A 14,470-nucleotide genomic window follows, 5' to 3' on the forward strand; every position below is an offset into this window, starting at 1 on the left:
TTTCCCTCAGTAACCTCCTTTTCCTTCCCTCTTCTCTATTCCCTCCAGAGGCAGCAGACAAGAGGGAAAGAATGGCCAGGTCCTGCTGACAATCTCCTCTCTCTTAATGAGGAATAATACCCAAGAGGATGGTTCCTTGCAACGTGCAACCCTGGGATTCAGTCTTTGAGCTGAGGATGCAAGATGTTACCTTATACAGGTTAGATAACAAGACACAGAGAACCCAGATCCCAGATAAATCATTTCTGTCTCCACCACTGGAACTTCATTTCAGTTGAAGCATTCCAAACAGAAACCTTGCTCATCGAGGTAAAATTAGAACTACTGTGTGGAAGGGAGCCTCAACAAGCTGGGTAGAAAAATAACCAATGCCTTCTGTCCACACCTGCATCTCATGACTTCTTTCAAAGCTCAACTCAAGATACTTCCCAATGGAAAATAATTCTCATCCCCCTAGCTGTCCAATGGCCCCTCACACTCCCTAACCTCCTACAACACCCAAATTTGCTAGCTCTGTGATCACAGTCAAATTATATCATGCCTGGGGGCATCTAGGTTACTCAGTAGATTAAGAGCCACACCTAGAGAGAGGAGGTCCTGGGTTAAAAAATGGCCTTGGATAAGTCACTTAACCCCCATTGCTTAGCCCTTACTATTCTTTCTGCCTCAGACCCAATACACAGCATTGATTTCAAGGCAGAAGATAAAGGGTTAAAAAAATAATACCTGCCTCACTTTACTGTCTGATCATGCCCCCATTGGTTGCCTTGTAATACCATTTATGCCTCCCTCCCCTCTCAATTTTACTGTATTGGCTCAGTTCTAAACCCATAATTGAATCAATAATGTTATTGGAAAAGGGAGCATCAAACTCTTTCCCTATGGTACCACTCAACCATCCTCACAACTTTCACCACCAAAATGTCCCTCTCTAGTCACCTCTCCCCATCTGTGTTAGAATGCATACATTGATACAAATGGCAGGCATTGGGTTCTCTTTTGTGTTTCCATATTCTGCCCTTGACACAAAATGCAAGCACTTAATACTCTTAGATCTACTCATATTACTTTTATACATTTTATGCTACTCTTTTGCATTCATGTTGTTTCTCCCAATAGAATGTAAGCTCACTGGGGGCAGGGATTGCCTTTTCTTTTTTTCCTTTCAGTCTTCTATCACCTAAAGCAAGAATCTGACATATGAAGAATGAATGAATCAATAATTCAGATCCAAGATAGTACTTTTTCTTTCTTAACATAAAAGGACTTTTTTTGCATTGATTATATACTCAACTGCTTCCACTCGACATTCTACTCCACTTGAGTAGGCTCAGACAAAGCAAAGTCTAAAAGCTCCTACCAGCCATTAAAGGTAGGAGAATTCAGTCAGTGTGCAACAGGAGACCCCCCTATCTATTATAATCTTACATAATTTATAGGCATGTCATTGATATTCAAGAAGATGGTATGATCAAGTAAGACAGATCATTTAACACACTTATCAACTTTCAGATTGCACTACCTTGCCAAATGTATCTGGAAAACTACTAGGGGTTTGAAGGAAATATGTCCATGTCCTGCATATTGGGATATGTTTGTCCCCATAAAAGCAGTATTTCCTCTTCCATTTAGTTACGATGAAACACGGGTCATCACATCACTCTTGGACAGAACTGCAGAAAATCCAGGATTTGCTTTGCTCTCCAATCATCAATTTCAGAGTCCAGTTCAGGACCTGAGCCCTCGAATAGCTCTGCTCTTAAAGTCATCTAACAGAGCAAGGAAAAAACCCGGCAATTAGAAACCAGTCATTAAGCTCACAGAGGTGCCTGCTGATTTTTCATAGACTTTGAATCAAAGGCTGCTGAAAATTTCTGAGCCAAATGGAAATGCAAGGTGACCCAATGGAAAGCTCACTGACTTTAGAGTGAGAAAATCTCCATTAAGATCCCAACATTGCTACTCATAGCCTATGTGCTTACTCAAGCAAGTTCCTTCTCCTCTCTGGGCCCCAGATTCTTTATCTGTGAAATAAAGGGGAATGAATGGGATGCCTCCTCCAGATCAAGACCAAAGACCAAAAGCAAATGACTTGAATGTTGTTGGGCTTTTTTTTTTTTCATTTTGTAGTTCTCCCCCGGAAACTTGGGCAAAACCACATTCATTAGAAGACAAGAAAGTTGCCCCACCCTCAGGTAACCCCACCTCTCAAGTCTACTGGAATGCTCAGAGTATTTAAATTTAAATCATTTAAATCAAGAGGAGTGTGATTTGAATGACAAATGAGAAGAGGAAGGCATCTCCAGTGGATACCTAGCCTGCTTGCCAATTTCATTTGAGTTAAAGCCCTTAGAAGCAACATCCAGTATTGATATGGCAATTCCTGGGATCTAAGTTTCTCCTGGAAGTTCTGAACTAGATCCTGAGCTTGGAAAGATAAACCTTATACTCTTGCAAGAGTTCTTAAAAGTCTGAGCTGTCAATTTTTCATATGTATTGTTGGATTTCAATCAGTAACTATGTCTTCCCATCCTCCTCTCCCATCCCTACTCACCATCTACCGCCAAATAAAAGTCATTTGTTATTAAACAGCTACCCAAATAATTAGATAGCTACACTTGGAAAGAGGGTTCAAATCCTGCCTCCCACAGCTACTGCAAGTCATCTAACCGCCTTAAACCTTCCTTAGTTTCTTCATCTGGACAGTGAGGAGAATCAAGCCGAAAGACTTGATTTGATCAGTTTGGGGCTAATTGCAAATGAGATCATGCCTGTGAGGCAATTTACATACTTGGAAGCATTTTGTAAATGTAAAGAACTGGGAAGCAGGCTGGTGTTGTGGATTGAGAGTTAACCCAATTCCACACCTGAAGCATGCAGCCAGTGTGACCCTGGCAAAGTCACTTCAAAGCTCAGTGCCTCAGGCATCTCTCCAAGTTTGTGAGCAGATGCAAATCTTCAGTGGTAATAAAAATAACAGCTAATATTTTATTTATTTAATATATTTACTTATAAATATATTTATTATTTATATATTTATATTTATAAAGGGCATTCAGGCTTGCAAAGCACTTCATTCAAGGGATCCTTTCTCTCAACAAAGGACCCCCCAAAAAGAGTATATCTTTTTCCTCATTTTATCACTGATGAAACTGAAACTAGGAGAAATCAGTGGCTTGCTCCGGGTCTGACAGGTAGTATATGTCCAAGGGCACTTTTGAACTCACGTCCAGCACACCAATAATCACTAAGCTGCCTAGTTGTGGTTTGCTACCCCCAGTGAAAGTAGGCTTGGTCCAGAAAGTCAATAAATATCAATTGTTCTTCCGTAGAACAGGTTTCCTTTGAAAGTGTGAAAAAAGCAAAATGAGCAAACAAAGAAACTTCGCTTTAATATCCCAGCAAGTTGTTTGTTTCTTGTTTGAAACTTCCCACTCACCAGCAGAAGCCCCGCTTTGCAGCCTGGACCGGTAATGATCAGAGCTAAACCTCCCCAGTTGTACCAACCTCTCCAGGGCTTACCTTTAACAAGGACTCATTAGGAGCTGCTCAGTACACTCCGAGGTGCTCCTCGGCCTGATACAAAGACAAGTTTATTCCTAGAGGACTGCGTCTCCTTAAAGAAGCCGGCAGCTCCCTCCTTAGCAAAGATGCCCAAATAATAACAAGAAGATCAGACGGGGCTGATCGTTTATAGGAATGCAATCAGGCAGCACCCCAAACGCCCCAAAGGCTAACTTGCCCGAACTTGGCCGGCGATCTGAGCGGAGTTCTGCCCTCTCCTTCCTCCCAGGATTCAAAGCATCTGGGCCCAGCTTAAAAGCTGCCCCCAAGCCAAAGTCTGGACTGAGGGCCCCTCCACTCCACTCCACTCCTCTCCACTTGGCCAAAGTTGCTGTGGGAGAGGCGCTAAGTCGTATGTAACGACAGTCGCGCACCGGACTGTTCCCCCAGAGCCGGGCTGCGTGCGCCCTTTCCTTCAACAGGTGCGGGGTGTTTGGGATGGGGGGGGAGGCCGAGGAAAGGCACCCCCCTCCGCCAGGCTAGTTCCCCCTCCTCAAAGGCCAGGGAAATCTGGCTCTCTCCATCTTCCGCCAACCCCAACCGCGGAAGAGACCAGATCAGAGGGAGTGAGAAGTGGGGGAACAAAGCTAATTGCAGGGGGCGATCGAGCCGGCAAGGGAGAACGGCCCCCAGCGCAGAGTTAGCAAAAGAAAGGGAAAGTGTGCACTGAGTTACCCTCCATGTCGCAGGTGTCGCTGCTCATCTCTGCCGCCTCCGTAGCTGCCGGCGATGCTCGTGCTTGCAGTGCCTGGGTAGGAGAGGAAGGCTCTGGCGCTTCCCCACTGGCGGCTGCAGGCTGCTGCTGCCTTCGCAGCTGTCTAAGGGCGGCGCCTGCTGTTGCTGTTGCTGCGGCTGCCCCTGGGATCCTTTGGGCGTCCCCAAGCCCGGGTGACAAGTAGCTGCAGGTGGAAAAGAACACCCCCCACCCCCGCCCTCCTCTTCCTTCCACCACCAGCGCTGTGCGCACACAGTGCGAACCGTCCTGTGCCCCCTTTTAGCCAATCGGCCGCGGTTCTGCTGTCTCCTTTTCTGAAACCCCTCTAAGCCCCTAGATGGATCCATTTTTCCCGGGACCCAGGAAAGGCGAAGGATCCTAGAGCTAGAGCCCAGGGGACCTCCAAGACTCTCCAGGCCAGCCCCTTCAATTTTCCAGATGGGGAACATGAAGACCAGGGTGGTTAAGTGACTTGATCAAGATCACCTAGGCAGGTAATGAATAGCCGAGCAGAATTTGAGCAGGCGGGGACTCCGACCTCAAGAGGAAATGTCCTTTCCCCTTTCAGTCTGTACAGCTGGAGAACCTTCTGGGTCAGGAAAAGGCAGAAGAGGGAGAAATCTAGGGCCAGTCTTTTCCGGGGGCTTTTGGATTCAGCACCTAGCCAGCACCTAGCTGGTCCTTAATAACTGCAGGTGGGGTGATTGGTTTCTTCAGCCCTAGCTGGTTAGCAAGGCACAGGAATGAGAAAGGGCAGCCCATACCTGCCAGCCCCCACTTCTGGGGTGCAGGAGCTAGTCAGGCTTTGGACCAGGGCTGCTTTCCAGTCTTTGGGCAGGGGATTAGGCTCAGTAGACGCCTCACCTCCCAGAGGTTGCTGCCTGCTGCTCACTTGGGTGGCCAGGATCCCAGCCTGGTCTTGCTTTGCAAGATGAGCCCACTGATATTTAGAACCTGTGGTCTTGCCAGCTCTGGCCAGCTTGCTGAGCAGAGGCCTATTTTAGGGCTGGGCAGGGCCTGCTGACCATTCAGTACTTCACTCTTTTATTTAGGAACTCTAAAAGTGATTCTCTTTCCTAGGATAGAATTTCAGGCTTTTCAGACTGGCTGGACAGAGAGGGAGAGAGAGGGAGTGTGTGCATGTGCGTGTGAGGGACAGGGATAGAGATGGAGGTGGGAGGGAAGTGGGTTAGAAAGGGAGGAGGACTCAAGTTTGAAACATGTCAGACTGACCTCATTAGGTTAACATCACCAGCATGAACCACCTATGGCTCCAGTACTCTCTAACACTACTTATAACTACTTTGTAAAAATCTGGGAGACTTACACAAAAGCTTCCTTCAGCTTCTACACTGTCATTTCCCAAAAATTTTTTGGACTTTATTTTTGCCGTAGCACCAACAGATTTCATATAAATATTAAATAAAACATCATATTTGGGGTCAATTATTACTAGCACTTTGGAAAGGCAATGAAGCATAATGGATAGAGAGACACTCAAGAGTCTTGGATCCGAGTTCAAGACCTAACTTTGAGACATACTGGCTGTGTGACCCTGGGCAAGTCATTTCAATGCTCTCTGACCCAAACAACAGTCTAAGGCTCCAATTTGTAGAGTAGGTATAGATTTCCATTGGTAGGAGGCATTTGTTCACTAGAAGTTCCCCACACCAATGAAATTATAGATGTATTTAAAAAAATATAAAGATGTACAGATTGAAAAGATGGCAAAATATTTTGCATGAGGCATTTTTCCTTTGGCCTCAATAGCAACTCTATGAGATAGATACTACAGATGTTACTAAACCCCTTTTACAGATGAAGAAACTGAGATTCAAAAAGGCTAAGTAGTTAATTGTAAGTTCCTAGGCTCATAAGATCTTAGATTTAGGGTCAGAATGGACTGCAGGGCACAGTTAAGCCCCCTCATGTGTCCAGATAAGGACACAGACAATTAGAGACTGAGTGACTTGCCCAGGGTCTCAAAAGAGAACAGGTATGAGAGGTAGGATTTTGGCCCCAGGTCCTCTGACTCCAAAATCAATATTCTTTTCCCTGGAGAAGGCTGTTATAGCCTTGTGGCTAGTAAGTATCAGAGGTAAAATTTACACTTAGGTCTTCTGTCTATAAACCAACTCTATGTGGTCATTTTAAGTATGTTTCCTGTTTATCCATTTTTAAAACTTAAGTTGTAGGTATGATAGGAACAATTTATAAATGCCATGGAAAAAGAACACTGATTGCAATTTATGATACCCATATGAAACATGTGGACACAGGTACTGTATTTTTTTCTTATCCTGTAACAAATGAAAAATGACCACCATAGACAGGAAGGTAAATGATGTCTTCTGGCTAGCAGGATGTAGGTCCCAGTTCCCCAGAGGAAGAACCAAGCTGTTCCCAGACTGTATGTGTTAAACAATGAAATTTTAAAGTTGAAAAATTGGCCCAAGGAATGAATGGTAATTCTGTATATATTTGACATCAAAAGGAAAATCTTTTCTACATCCTTGACAGTAAATAATCAAAGGATCTCACCACTGAAAGAAATCTCAGTGGTAATTGTGGCCATCCCAGTCCTGACCAAGATCCTCCTCTCTACAATGTACCCACCAAGTGGTCATCCATTCATCCTTGGAAGAACTCAAGTGAAATGGAACCCATTACCTCTCAAGGCAACACATACCACTTTTGAATAATTAGAATCCTTAGCTGGAATTTGCCTCTTAAGGCTTCCACCCATTGTTTCCAGTTCTGTTCTAACAGTGCAAAGTTAATCCATGAGATTTAAAGATATTCCTTCCTCTCCCCCACCCCCAAGGCTTTTCCTCTCCAAGATAAACATCCTCATATACTTCAACAGATCCCATCTTTGGTTCTTCTCTGAAAGTAAGAATAAAGAATATCTCTCCTCTCCTTGACTTTCATGAAGAAATGCAACATTGAGTCATCATTCTCTTCACCAATGAAGAGAAGCTTATGCAAATGATCCAGCCTCAAAGCCCACTTTATATTTATTCCATTCCAGCTTCTTTCCTCTCTAGAGGAAGTAGAAATACCACCCTTCACTCATCAGATCAGCTTTTGGAATTGTCAAGTCATTGGGAAAGTTAAAATCTGTCTTTTTTTTTTCAAAGAATTCAAAATGAATTCACTGAAAATATTGCACAGGGTTTTTTGCTGCCTCCTCTCACCTCACACATTGGTCCAAAGTTTTCATCATATTTCAAGATATTGGCATGACAGAAGAGTGATTAACCTCTAACAGAAAATGAGCTACTTTTGCCCAAAGCCTCTTCATAAGAGGAATTTTTATTATTCTGAATAATATCAGAAGACAAATGGAGTCAAGGTAAAGTTTGGATCCAGCATCATCAGGCTTCAGTGTTATTATTCACTTCCTCCATTCTAGTATCATCTCCCCCTTCTGTGCCAGACCCTTCCTCTGTCAAAGCTGCAAAGTAGCTGATATCATTTACACCTTGGCTGAAACTAATTCACACCAACATATTAACTCTCAAAGGCTGTTTCATTTAAGCCTTTTATCTCTTAAGTGTGGAATAAAAGACTGCCTCTTGTACAAGTAATTTCAGGCAATAACTAGCAGAGAAGGAGAATTTGGGGGCAAAGGTGCAAAAAACTGTTAGGGTCCTTAAATCAAATTCAGCCTCAGGCTGGACCTGAAAAAAAAAGCCAGACACCTGCCTTTTAGTGTGGGACAGCTATGTCTTAAGAAGCTAGGTTGACCAGCCTGGTCCCCTCTTTTATCTCATTTCTCATTTCCTCAGATTGGCATATTTAAAGTTGGAAGAGTTTAGAGATGACCTATTCCAACCCTTTCATATTACATATGAAAAAATTGAGGTGTAGAGAGGTCTGACTTTGAGTCTAGTGTTTTTAACACCCTTAGAGCATAGTGTCTAGGGTCAGGGAACCTGGCTTAGAATACTACCTTGATGCTTTATTTCTATTAATTAGTCAATTCTATTAATTAGCTTTATGTGACCTTGAGCAAGTCCCTTCACATCTTCACATCATTAGCAAAATGAAGGAAGTTGACTAGATAACTTCTAAAGATCTCCCCACCTCCAAATTAATGATCCTCTCATAGAATTATTTTACTACTAGCCCTCTGTTCCACGACAGTGAGATATTTAAAATTCAAAGCCCATTATGATTGGATCTTTCCCAACCATTCTAACCTTCTCTCCTCTACCAGGATGAATTTCCCTTCCATAATCCAAAGTTTCTGCTGCCTGGAGGTCTCCAGCTCTCAGATCAAACAAGGAAAGGCAGGGAAATCCAACTTCTTAAGGGGCCCTTAGCTAGGGAAGAAGGAGAACAAAAGAGCCATAAAGGAAGAATTCACAATAAAAGTCTAAGCAAATTCATTTATAGGGGATGAAGGGAAGAGTAGCAAGTGAGATAATTCCGTCTGTTGGGAAATAAGATGGAGGACTTTGTTTTTTTTATGTGTGAGGATAAATAAGTGGAAGAGGATTATGCATTCTAAAGAATTAATGAGACCTAGTATGGCATGGTAGCCATAGATTTTAAATGTCAACTATGCAATTCTATATCCAAGTTCACCCCAAGTTGGCATAGGACATAGACAGCTGGCCTTCTGAGGAAGACCTGAGTCAACCTCAACTGGGGCCTGATCCTCCAACACATTTATTTTATCACTTGGGGCAAATCATGTGATCTTTTAGTGCTTTAGCAACTATGACAGGTGTTCCTAACCTATCCATGATCTTAACCTTTTTTTTTGATCGTCTTATTTTATCATAATTGGTTTCTTTTGTACTTGTGGGTATTTTATTTTATGCATTTAAAACCATTCTTCTGAGAAGAGATCCATTGCCTTCACCAGACTGCCAAGGGGCTTCATAAAAAGTTCAGAACCCCTGCTCTAAGATGTCATGTCGGTGCTGATGATTTCTATGGATTCTTTTTAAATCCTGAAAATTTGCTGACATTATTGTCTCAATGAATTTCCTAACTGACCCTTGAGGAGTCTTTAACTATGTCATCATGTCATCTGCAAATGTGGTAATTTTGTTTTTTCTTTACCTATGGTTATTCACTTAGTCTTTTATCCCTATTTAAGGATATAAATAGTAAAGAAGGAGTGATGGAGGGAAGAATTCTCATTTCCATTTCAATGAAATCATGGGTCTGGGCCCTCCCCCTAATGAATTAACAAAATGAGATAGAAAAACTATATGTTTGGTTCTAATCTATCATTGTAATATCAATTATATTTTATTTCAATGGCTTATGATGTGATAATTACATTCTTTGATTGAATTATTTGTGCTTAATTCTTATTAAATAGAATAACAATTAGGTATATAATTTCATATGTATCCGGAAAATTTTTACAACAAGTTTCTTGGTCATAATAACCTGTTGAGAAGCATCATTATGGTAGGGGGGAAATCAGTAACTTTGGATTCAAGAGACCTGGGATCAAGGCCTTGACACTTACTTTTTATTCAATCACGAGAAAGTGATATCCTCCCTCTGAGTCTCAGTATTTTTAATCTGTGAAATGGAATAAGAAATAAGTACTTTACATTCTACAAAATTATTCTCAGGAAGACTAAGCCATGAAATTCTAAAAGTTTTTTCTTCCTTTATTATTAAGCCTAAGCAAACATGATCATCTGCTCACTTTGCAATAATTACAGGGCATATAGATCTTTGTTAACATTACATGCCTCTTAAATCTGTTTAATCACTGTAAGTATATAGGCGTAGCACATATAAGTGTTTAGTGCAGTTCCTGGCACATAGTGGGTGCTTAATAAATATTGATTGATTGATTAATAAGCTCTGGCATTGCTCTCCCAAACCACTCTCACACTAGAAAGTCAGGTCCCCAGTTCTTGCCTCCCATTTGATCCCCCTAAACTCATGGAATAGACCTGAAGAATTGGGTTGCCTTTCTAACGGTCTTGATCATAACCTCCCACTTGTGAGCTTCTATTCATGATTATCAAGGGATGACAATCAGCCAGCCATAATTAACTTTTAGACATGAGTATTATTTACTAGGGTGTTATATTAGGAACACTTAGGATGGAAATTCTTTGGGAAAGGCTTTAACACTCTGTTCTAGGAGTCCATAAAAAGTCTAGGGAAAAGTGATCTTGAACTTGGGGAGAACATGAGGCTTGGGGAACTCACAGCTCCCAGTTGCTGGAAATCCTTTTTTCACCTTTGTGGAGTGCTCATACAGTTTTCCCCAGACATGTTGCAGATTTTCTTCTGAGCTTTGAAGCCTCCATCCCTAGTGACACCCTGAGGATGCTACTAGGATGTTCAAGAAAAAGCATAAAGCCTCAGACCTTCTGAAGTTCATACAGTCCTCCTCTAACCAGTGGTGTGGAGTGGAGGAGGCTGAAGAGGAGACCAAGGTCAGAGTTCTTATCCTCCCCTACTCCATGAATTCTTGGCTCTCTTGTCTTCCTGATGCCAATTGCTATATTCTTTTGGGCTCCAAACTGAGGCTATTTTACACACAGTTAGCTAGGAGGTACAGTGGATAAAGTAATGGGGCTGTAGTCAGGAAGACTCATCTTCTGAGTTCAAATATAGCCTCGGACATATTAGCCATATGACCCTGGGTAAGTCACTTAACCCTGTTGGACTCAGTTTCTGAACTAGAGAAAGAAATAGCAAACCACTCCAGTATTTTTGCTAAGAAACTTCAAATGGAGTCACAAAGATTCAGACATGAACAACAATGAAAAAATTTTGTACCCAAAGAGCATGACCAAGTTTCCTCAGTCAATTTCAACGTAATTCCTAACCAATATCGCTCTAGTTCATTTAAGGCTTTCAAAACTTGACCAAGGACTTTTCACATTTGATCTAAAGCAGACATTCTTAAGTTGGGGGCCACAGATCCCTAAGGCTTCCAGGGAGAGATTTCAAGGAGTCCCTGATCTTGGAGGGGAAAGGGAAGTGTAGGTTTTTATTTTTACTAGCCCTGTAGCTGCCAACAGCCACAAAATATTTTCTTCATGGGTCAGCACCTGAGAAGGGAAGCTGGAGACTGAGGGAAAATGGGTGAAGAGTTTTAGAGATAAGAGAGATGGGACATGAGGAAGAAAGAAAGACTCAGAGACTCAAGGTTCAACAAATAGCATGGGACTCCTCTGATGATGGAAAGAGAGAGCAGGCTACACCTGGACCCAGTTTTTCATTGCAGAATCAGGGAATGAGGACTGGGAGGTAGTTGATGAACATGTGACATGGCAGAGAATTTAACATTGGCTCAGTTAACAACCACAAGATCAAATAGGTGGAGGCTAAGATAATTTAGGAGTCAGCGCCCCACCCAGAGGTCCAATTGACCTTTGGACTGTAGGCTCAGGGAGTGGTCAAAATACCATAAGATCAGAGTTACACTTTGTTACAAGAATTTTTTTTTTTGTTACAAGAATCAATCAGGAGAAATATCACCATAAGTTTGTAACGTGAGTATGTTGACCATGATAGGCAGTTTTTAATACATCAACAATACTTTCAAGATTCATTCATACTTTGTCATTTCCTTCATTCATAAACCATTATTCTGAGATGGCCAAAGGTGTTCTTGATGCACAAAAGTTAAGAACTAGTAAAATAGAATATTGTCACAGCCTTGTGATGCCTAGTTGAGCCTCTCAGTGAGAGTCCTAAATAGCCAAGGCACCATGGAAGTACAGCAGATCAGTGAAGGCAAATCACTTGGGACAGGTTGTGAGATGATGGCACATTAATATTTTATCTTGGTCCAACACTTCTCAGTGGAGCAAACTACATATAATCCACATTTACTTATCATTCTGGATTTCAAAGCACTCTACTTTCATCAGTCTTGTAATGGAGGTAGCATAAACATATTATATAGAGAAGCTAGATGGTACAGTGGATAGAATAGTGAGCCTGGAGCAAGGAAGAACAGAGTTCAGATCTGGCTTCATACACTTCCTAGTGTGAAGACTGGATTTGGCTCTCCCCTGATTGTAACAATGAAGGTACTTAGCTCTTCCTTGATAATGAAGATTAAATTGTAATCCCTGTCTGTTTTTAGATTTTAATCCCCCAAAATGTAAGCACAGTACTTAAAGTTGAGTATGGAGATCTAACCATTTTGGATTTTAACCTCAAAAAGATATGAACAACCATTTCATACATTGAGTGGGAGGTCTGTGACCCACATGTGAAAGAGTGGGCAGTCCTAGAGTGGAGCATCAGCTGTGCTTGGTATATGTAAAAATTTAGGGGAAGTGACACAAGAGAAAAAGGTCTTTAAAAGTGGAAACAGAGACACACACAGACACACTTGGAGTGAAGAGGGTCACTTGGAGTGGAGAGAGACACTTGGAGTGGAACCTCCTGTAAGAAGCAGTTCTACTGGAGTTGAGGCTGATAGAGAATCTACTAATTGAACTGACACATGGTGAGTGTAAACACTGACTAGTAATTCATTTTTGGGATTTTGTAATCCCTTGCGACCAATTAAATATATTCAGTCCAACCATAAAATTAACACTAGCTAGGTGATCCTGGACAAGTCACCTAACTCTCATCTGTAAAATGAGCTGGAGAAAGACATGGCAAACTGTTCCAATATCTTTGCCAAGAAAACTCCAAATGGGGTCATAAAGCATTGGACACCACTGTAGTAACTAAACAACTACAACAAATAAAAATCATATCTTCATTTTATAAATGAGGCAATTGGCATACCTTCTGAGAGGTAAAGGGGACTTGTTCAAAGTCAGTGTCAGACAGAGCCTGTCTTATCTCCTCACCCCTAAGCCCAGAGATGTTTCATTTAGACCATGTTGCATCTTTCTGATCATAATGTAACTTGCTAGAAAAAGGAATGAATCTGGACTCAGAGGATAGAGGTTCATATCCACATCTGATATTTACAGATGTTGCAACCAAAGGCAAATCAATTAACTTTTTTGGACCTCAGTAAAATGATGGCTTCCAAGGACCCTTTATTCTCTAGATTTTAATCTCTAATTATATACTTGTGATACCCCTGCCCTCATTGCTCACCTTAGAAAAACAGTATCCGAGATGACTAATTAAACCATTAGACTGCATATTTTCATAAGATCCGAGAAAAAGAAGTCTTTTATTAGTATCTCAAAACTTCAATATAAGTCCATTTTCTCTCCCTTCCCAGGATTCTTAGAGCCCAAGGAAATTGTAACACTGAGTGGATAATCATGAAGCAACACAAGTTTGAAAAAGAGCAATGTAAAGAAGACCCAAAAATGGTTCTGGAATAAATGTGGAAGAAGACAAATGGTATGCTCTGCCATGTCACGTCCTGCTGGAGCTCTGAGGGACTTTGAGAATTCTGCTCTCTGCTTGCCAATGTTGGATGTCGAGTGCCAAAGTTTCCATTCTAGTGAGAAACAAGACATGCTCACTCAAAATTCATAAAGATGACAGGCTTGTAAGCTAGATATCGATGGCTCGCACTCTTCCAAAACCTGGGCAGATCGCACTCACAGCATGGACCAGCAAAAGTGACTTCCACATTCTGGACAATCAGTGTTGCTGGTCTGTTTGTTAACTTGTTATCCCAATATTTGCCACTTCTCTCTGCTGAGCTTGGGACCAGGGTCAGGCTAGACTCACAACCTCCCATCCCTGGGGTGTTGAGAGGATATAAAGTGATTTGGCCCAGACCATAGGTGTGGAGTGTTTGTTTGGTTTTGGTTTTTTATGTGTTTGACCATCCTCTAAGGAAATCATTCCTGTTCTTTATTATTATATGAAGTGATTTATTGACAAGTTCTGGATCTAACCCTGGGGGATTTGCCATGAGATGGGGCAGAGTCTATAAGAGCAACTCTAATCCAGGGGAGATTGTTCAAAAATCCTATAAAGAACCTAGTCATATTCTGTCCATAATCCCCACTTCCCATGTTCTAACTATGCCTGCATTGGGGAAAAAAACACCCTAAATTTAGTGGCTTTCCAGACCCTGATCCACACTTTGAAAAAGGATGACAATTAAGACTAATTGTGGTGATTTTAGAGAGAATGTGAATTCTTAACTCTTATTTTAAAGCCTTTGACTTTAAAAACAGCTGTCACCCAAATGAGCCAATTATGTGCCTTAATTGCTTCTGATATTTTGAATAAAAGCCTACTTGAAAAGATGCA

At 41.7% G+C, this 14,470-nt stretch overlaps 1 protein-coding gene across 2 annotated transcripts in view; it reads right to left on the bottom strand.

Annotated features, from left to right (window-relative positions):
- Positions 1-4,508, bottom strand: part of GADL1 (glutamate decarboxylase like 1) — a 216,951-nt gene extending 212,443 nt beyond the window's left edge. The window contains exon 1 of one of the 2 annotated variants that reach the window (XM_007505216.2): positions 4,240-4,508. In XM_007505216.2, coding sequence (XP_007505278.2) covers positions 4,240-4,267 — 28 coding nt within the window. In that variant the 5' untranslated portion in view covers positions 4,268-4,508. Of the gene's footprint in view, positions 1-3,522; positions 4,150-4,239 lie in introns of those variants that run through there. The other variant, XM_007505217.2, reaches the window with a different exon arrangement.
- Between the last annotated feature and the right edge of the window lie 9,962 nt (positions 4,509-14,470).

The sequence above is a fragment of the Monodelphis domestica genome, chromosome 5, assembly GCF_027887165.1.
Source record: "Monodelphis domestica isolate mMonDom1 chromosome 5, mMonDom1.pri, whole genome shotgun sequence".
Taxonomy (NCBI): Eukaryota; Metazoa; Chordata; class Mammalia; order Didelphimorphia; family Didelphidae; genus Monodelphis; species Monodelphis domestica.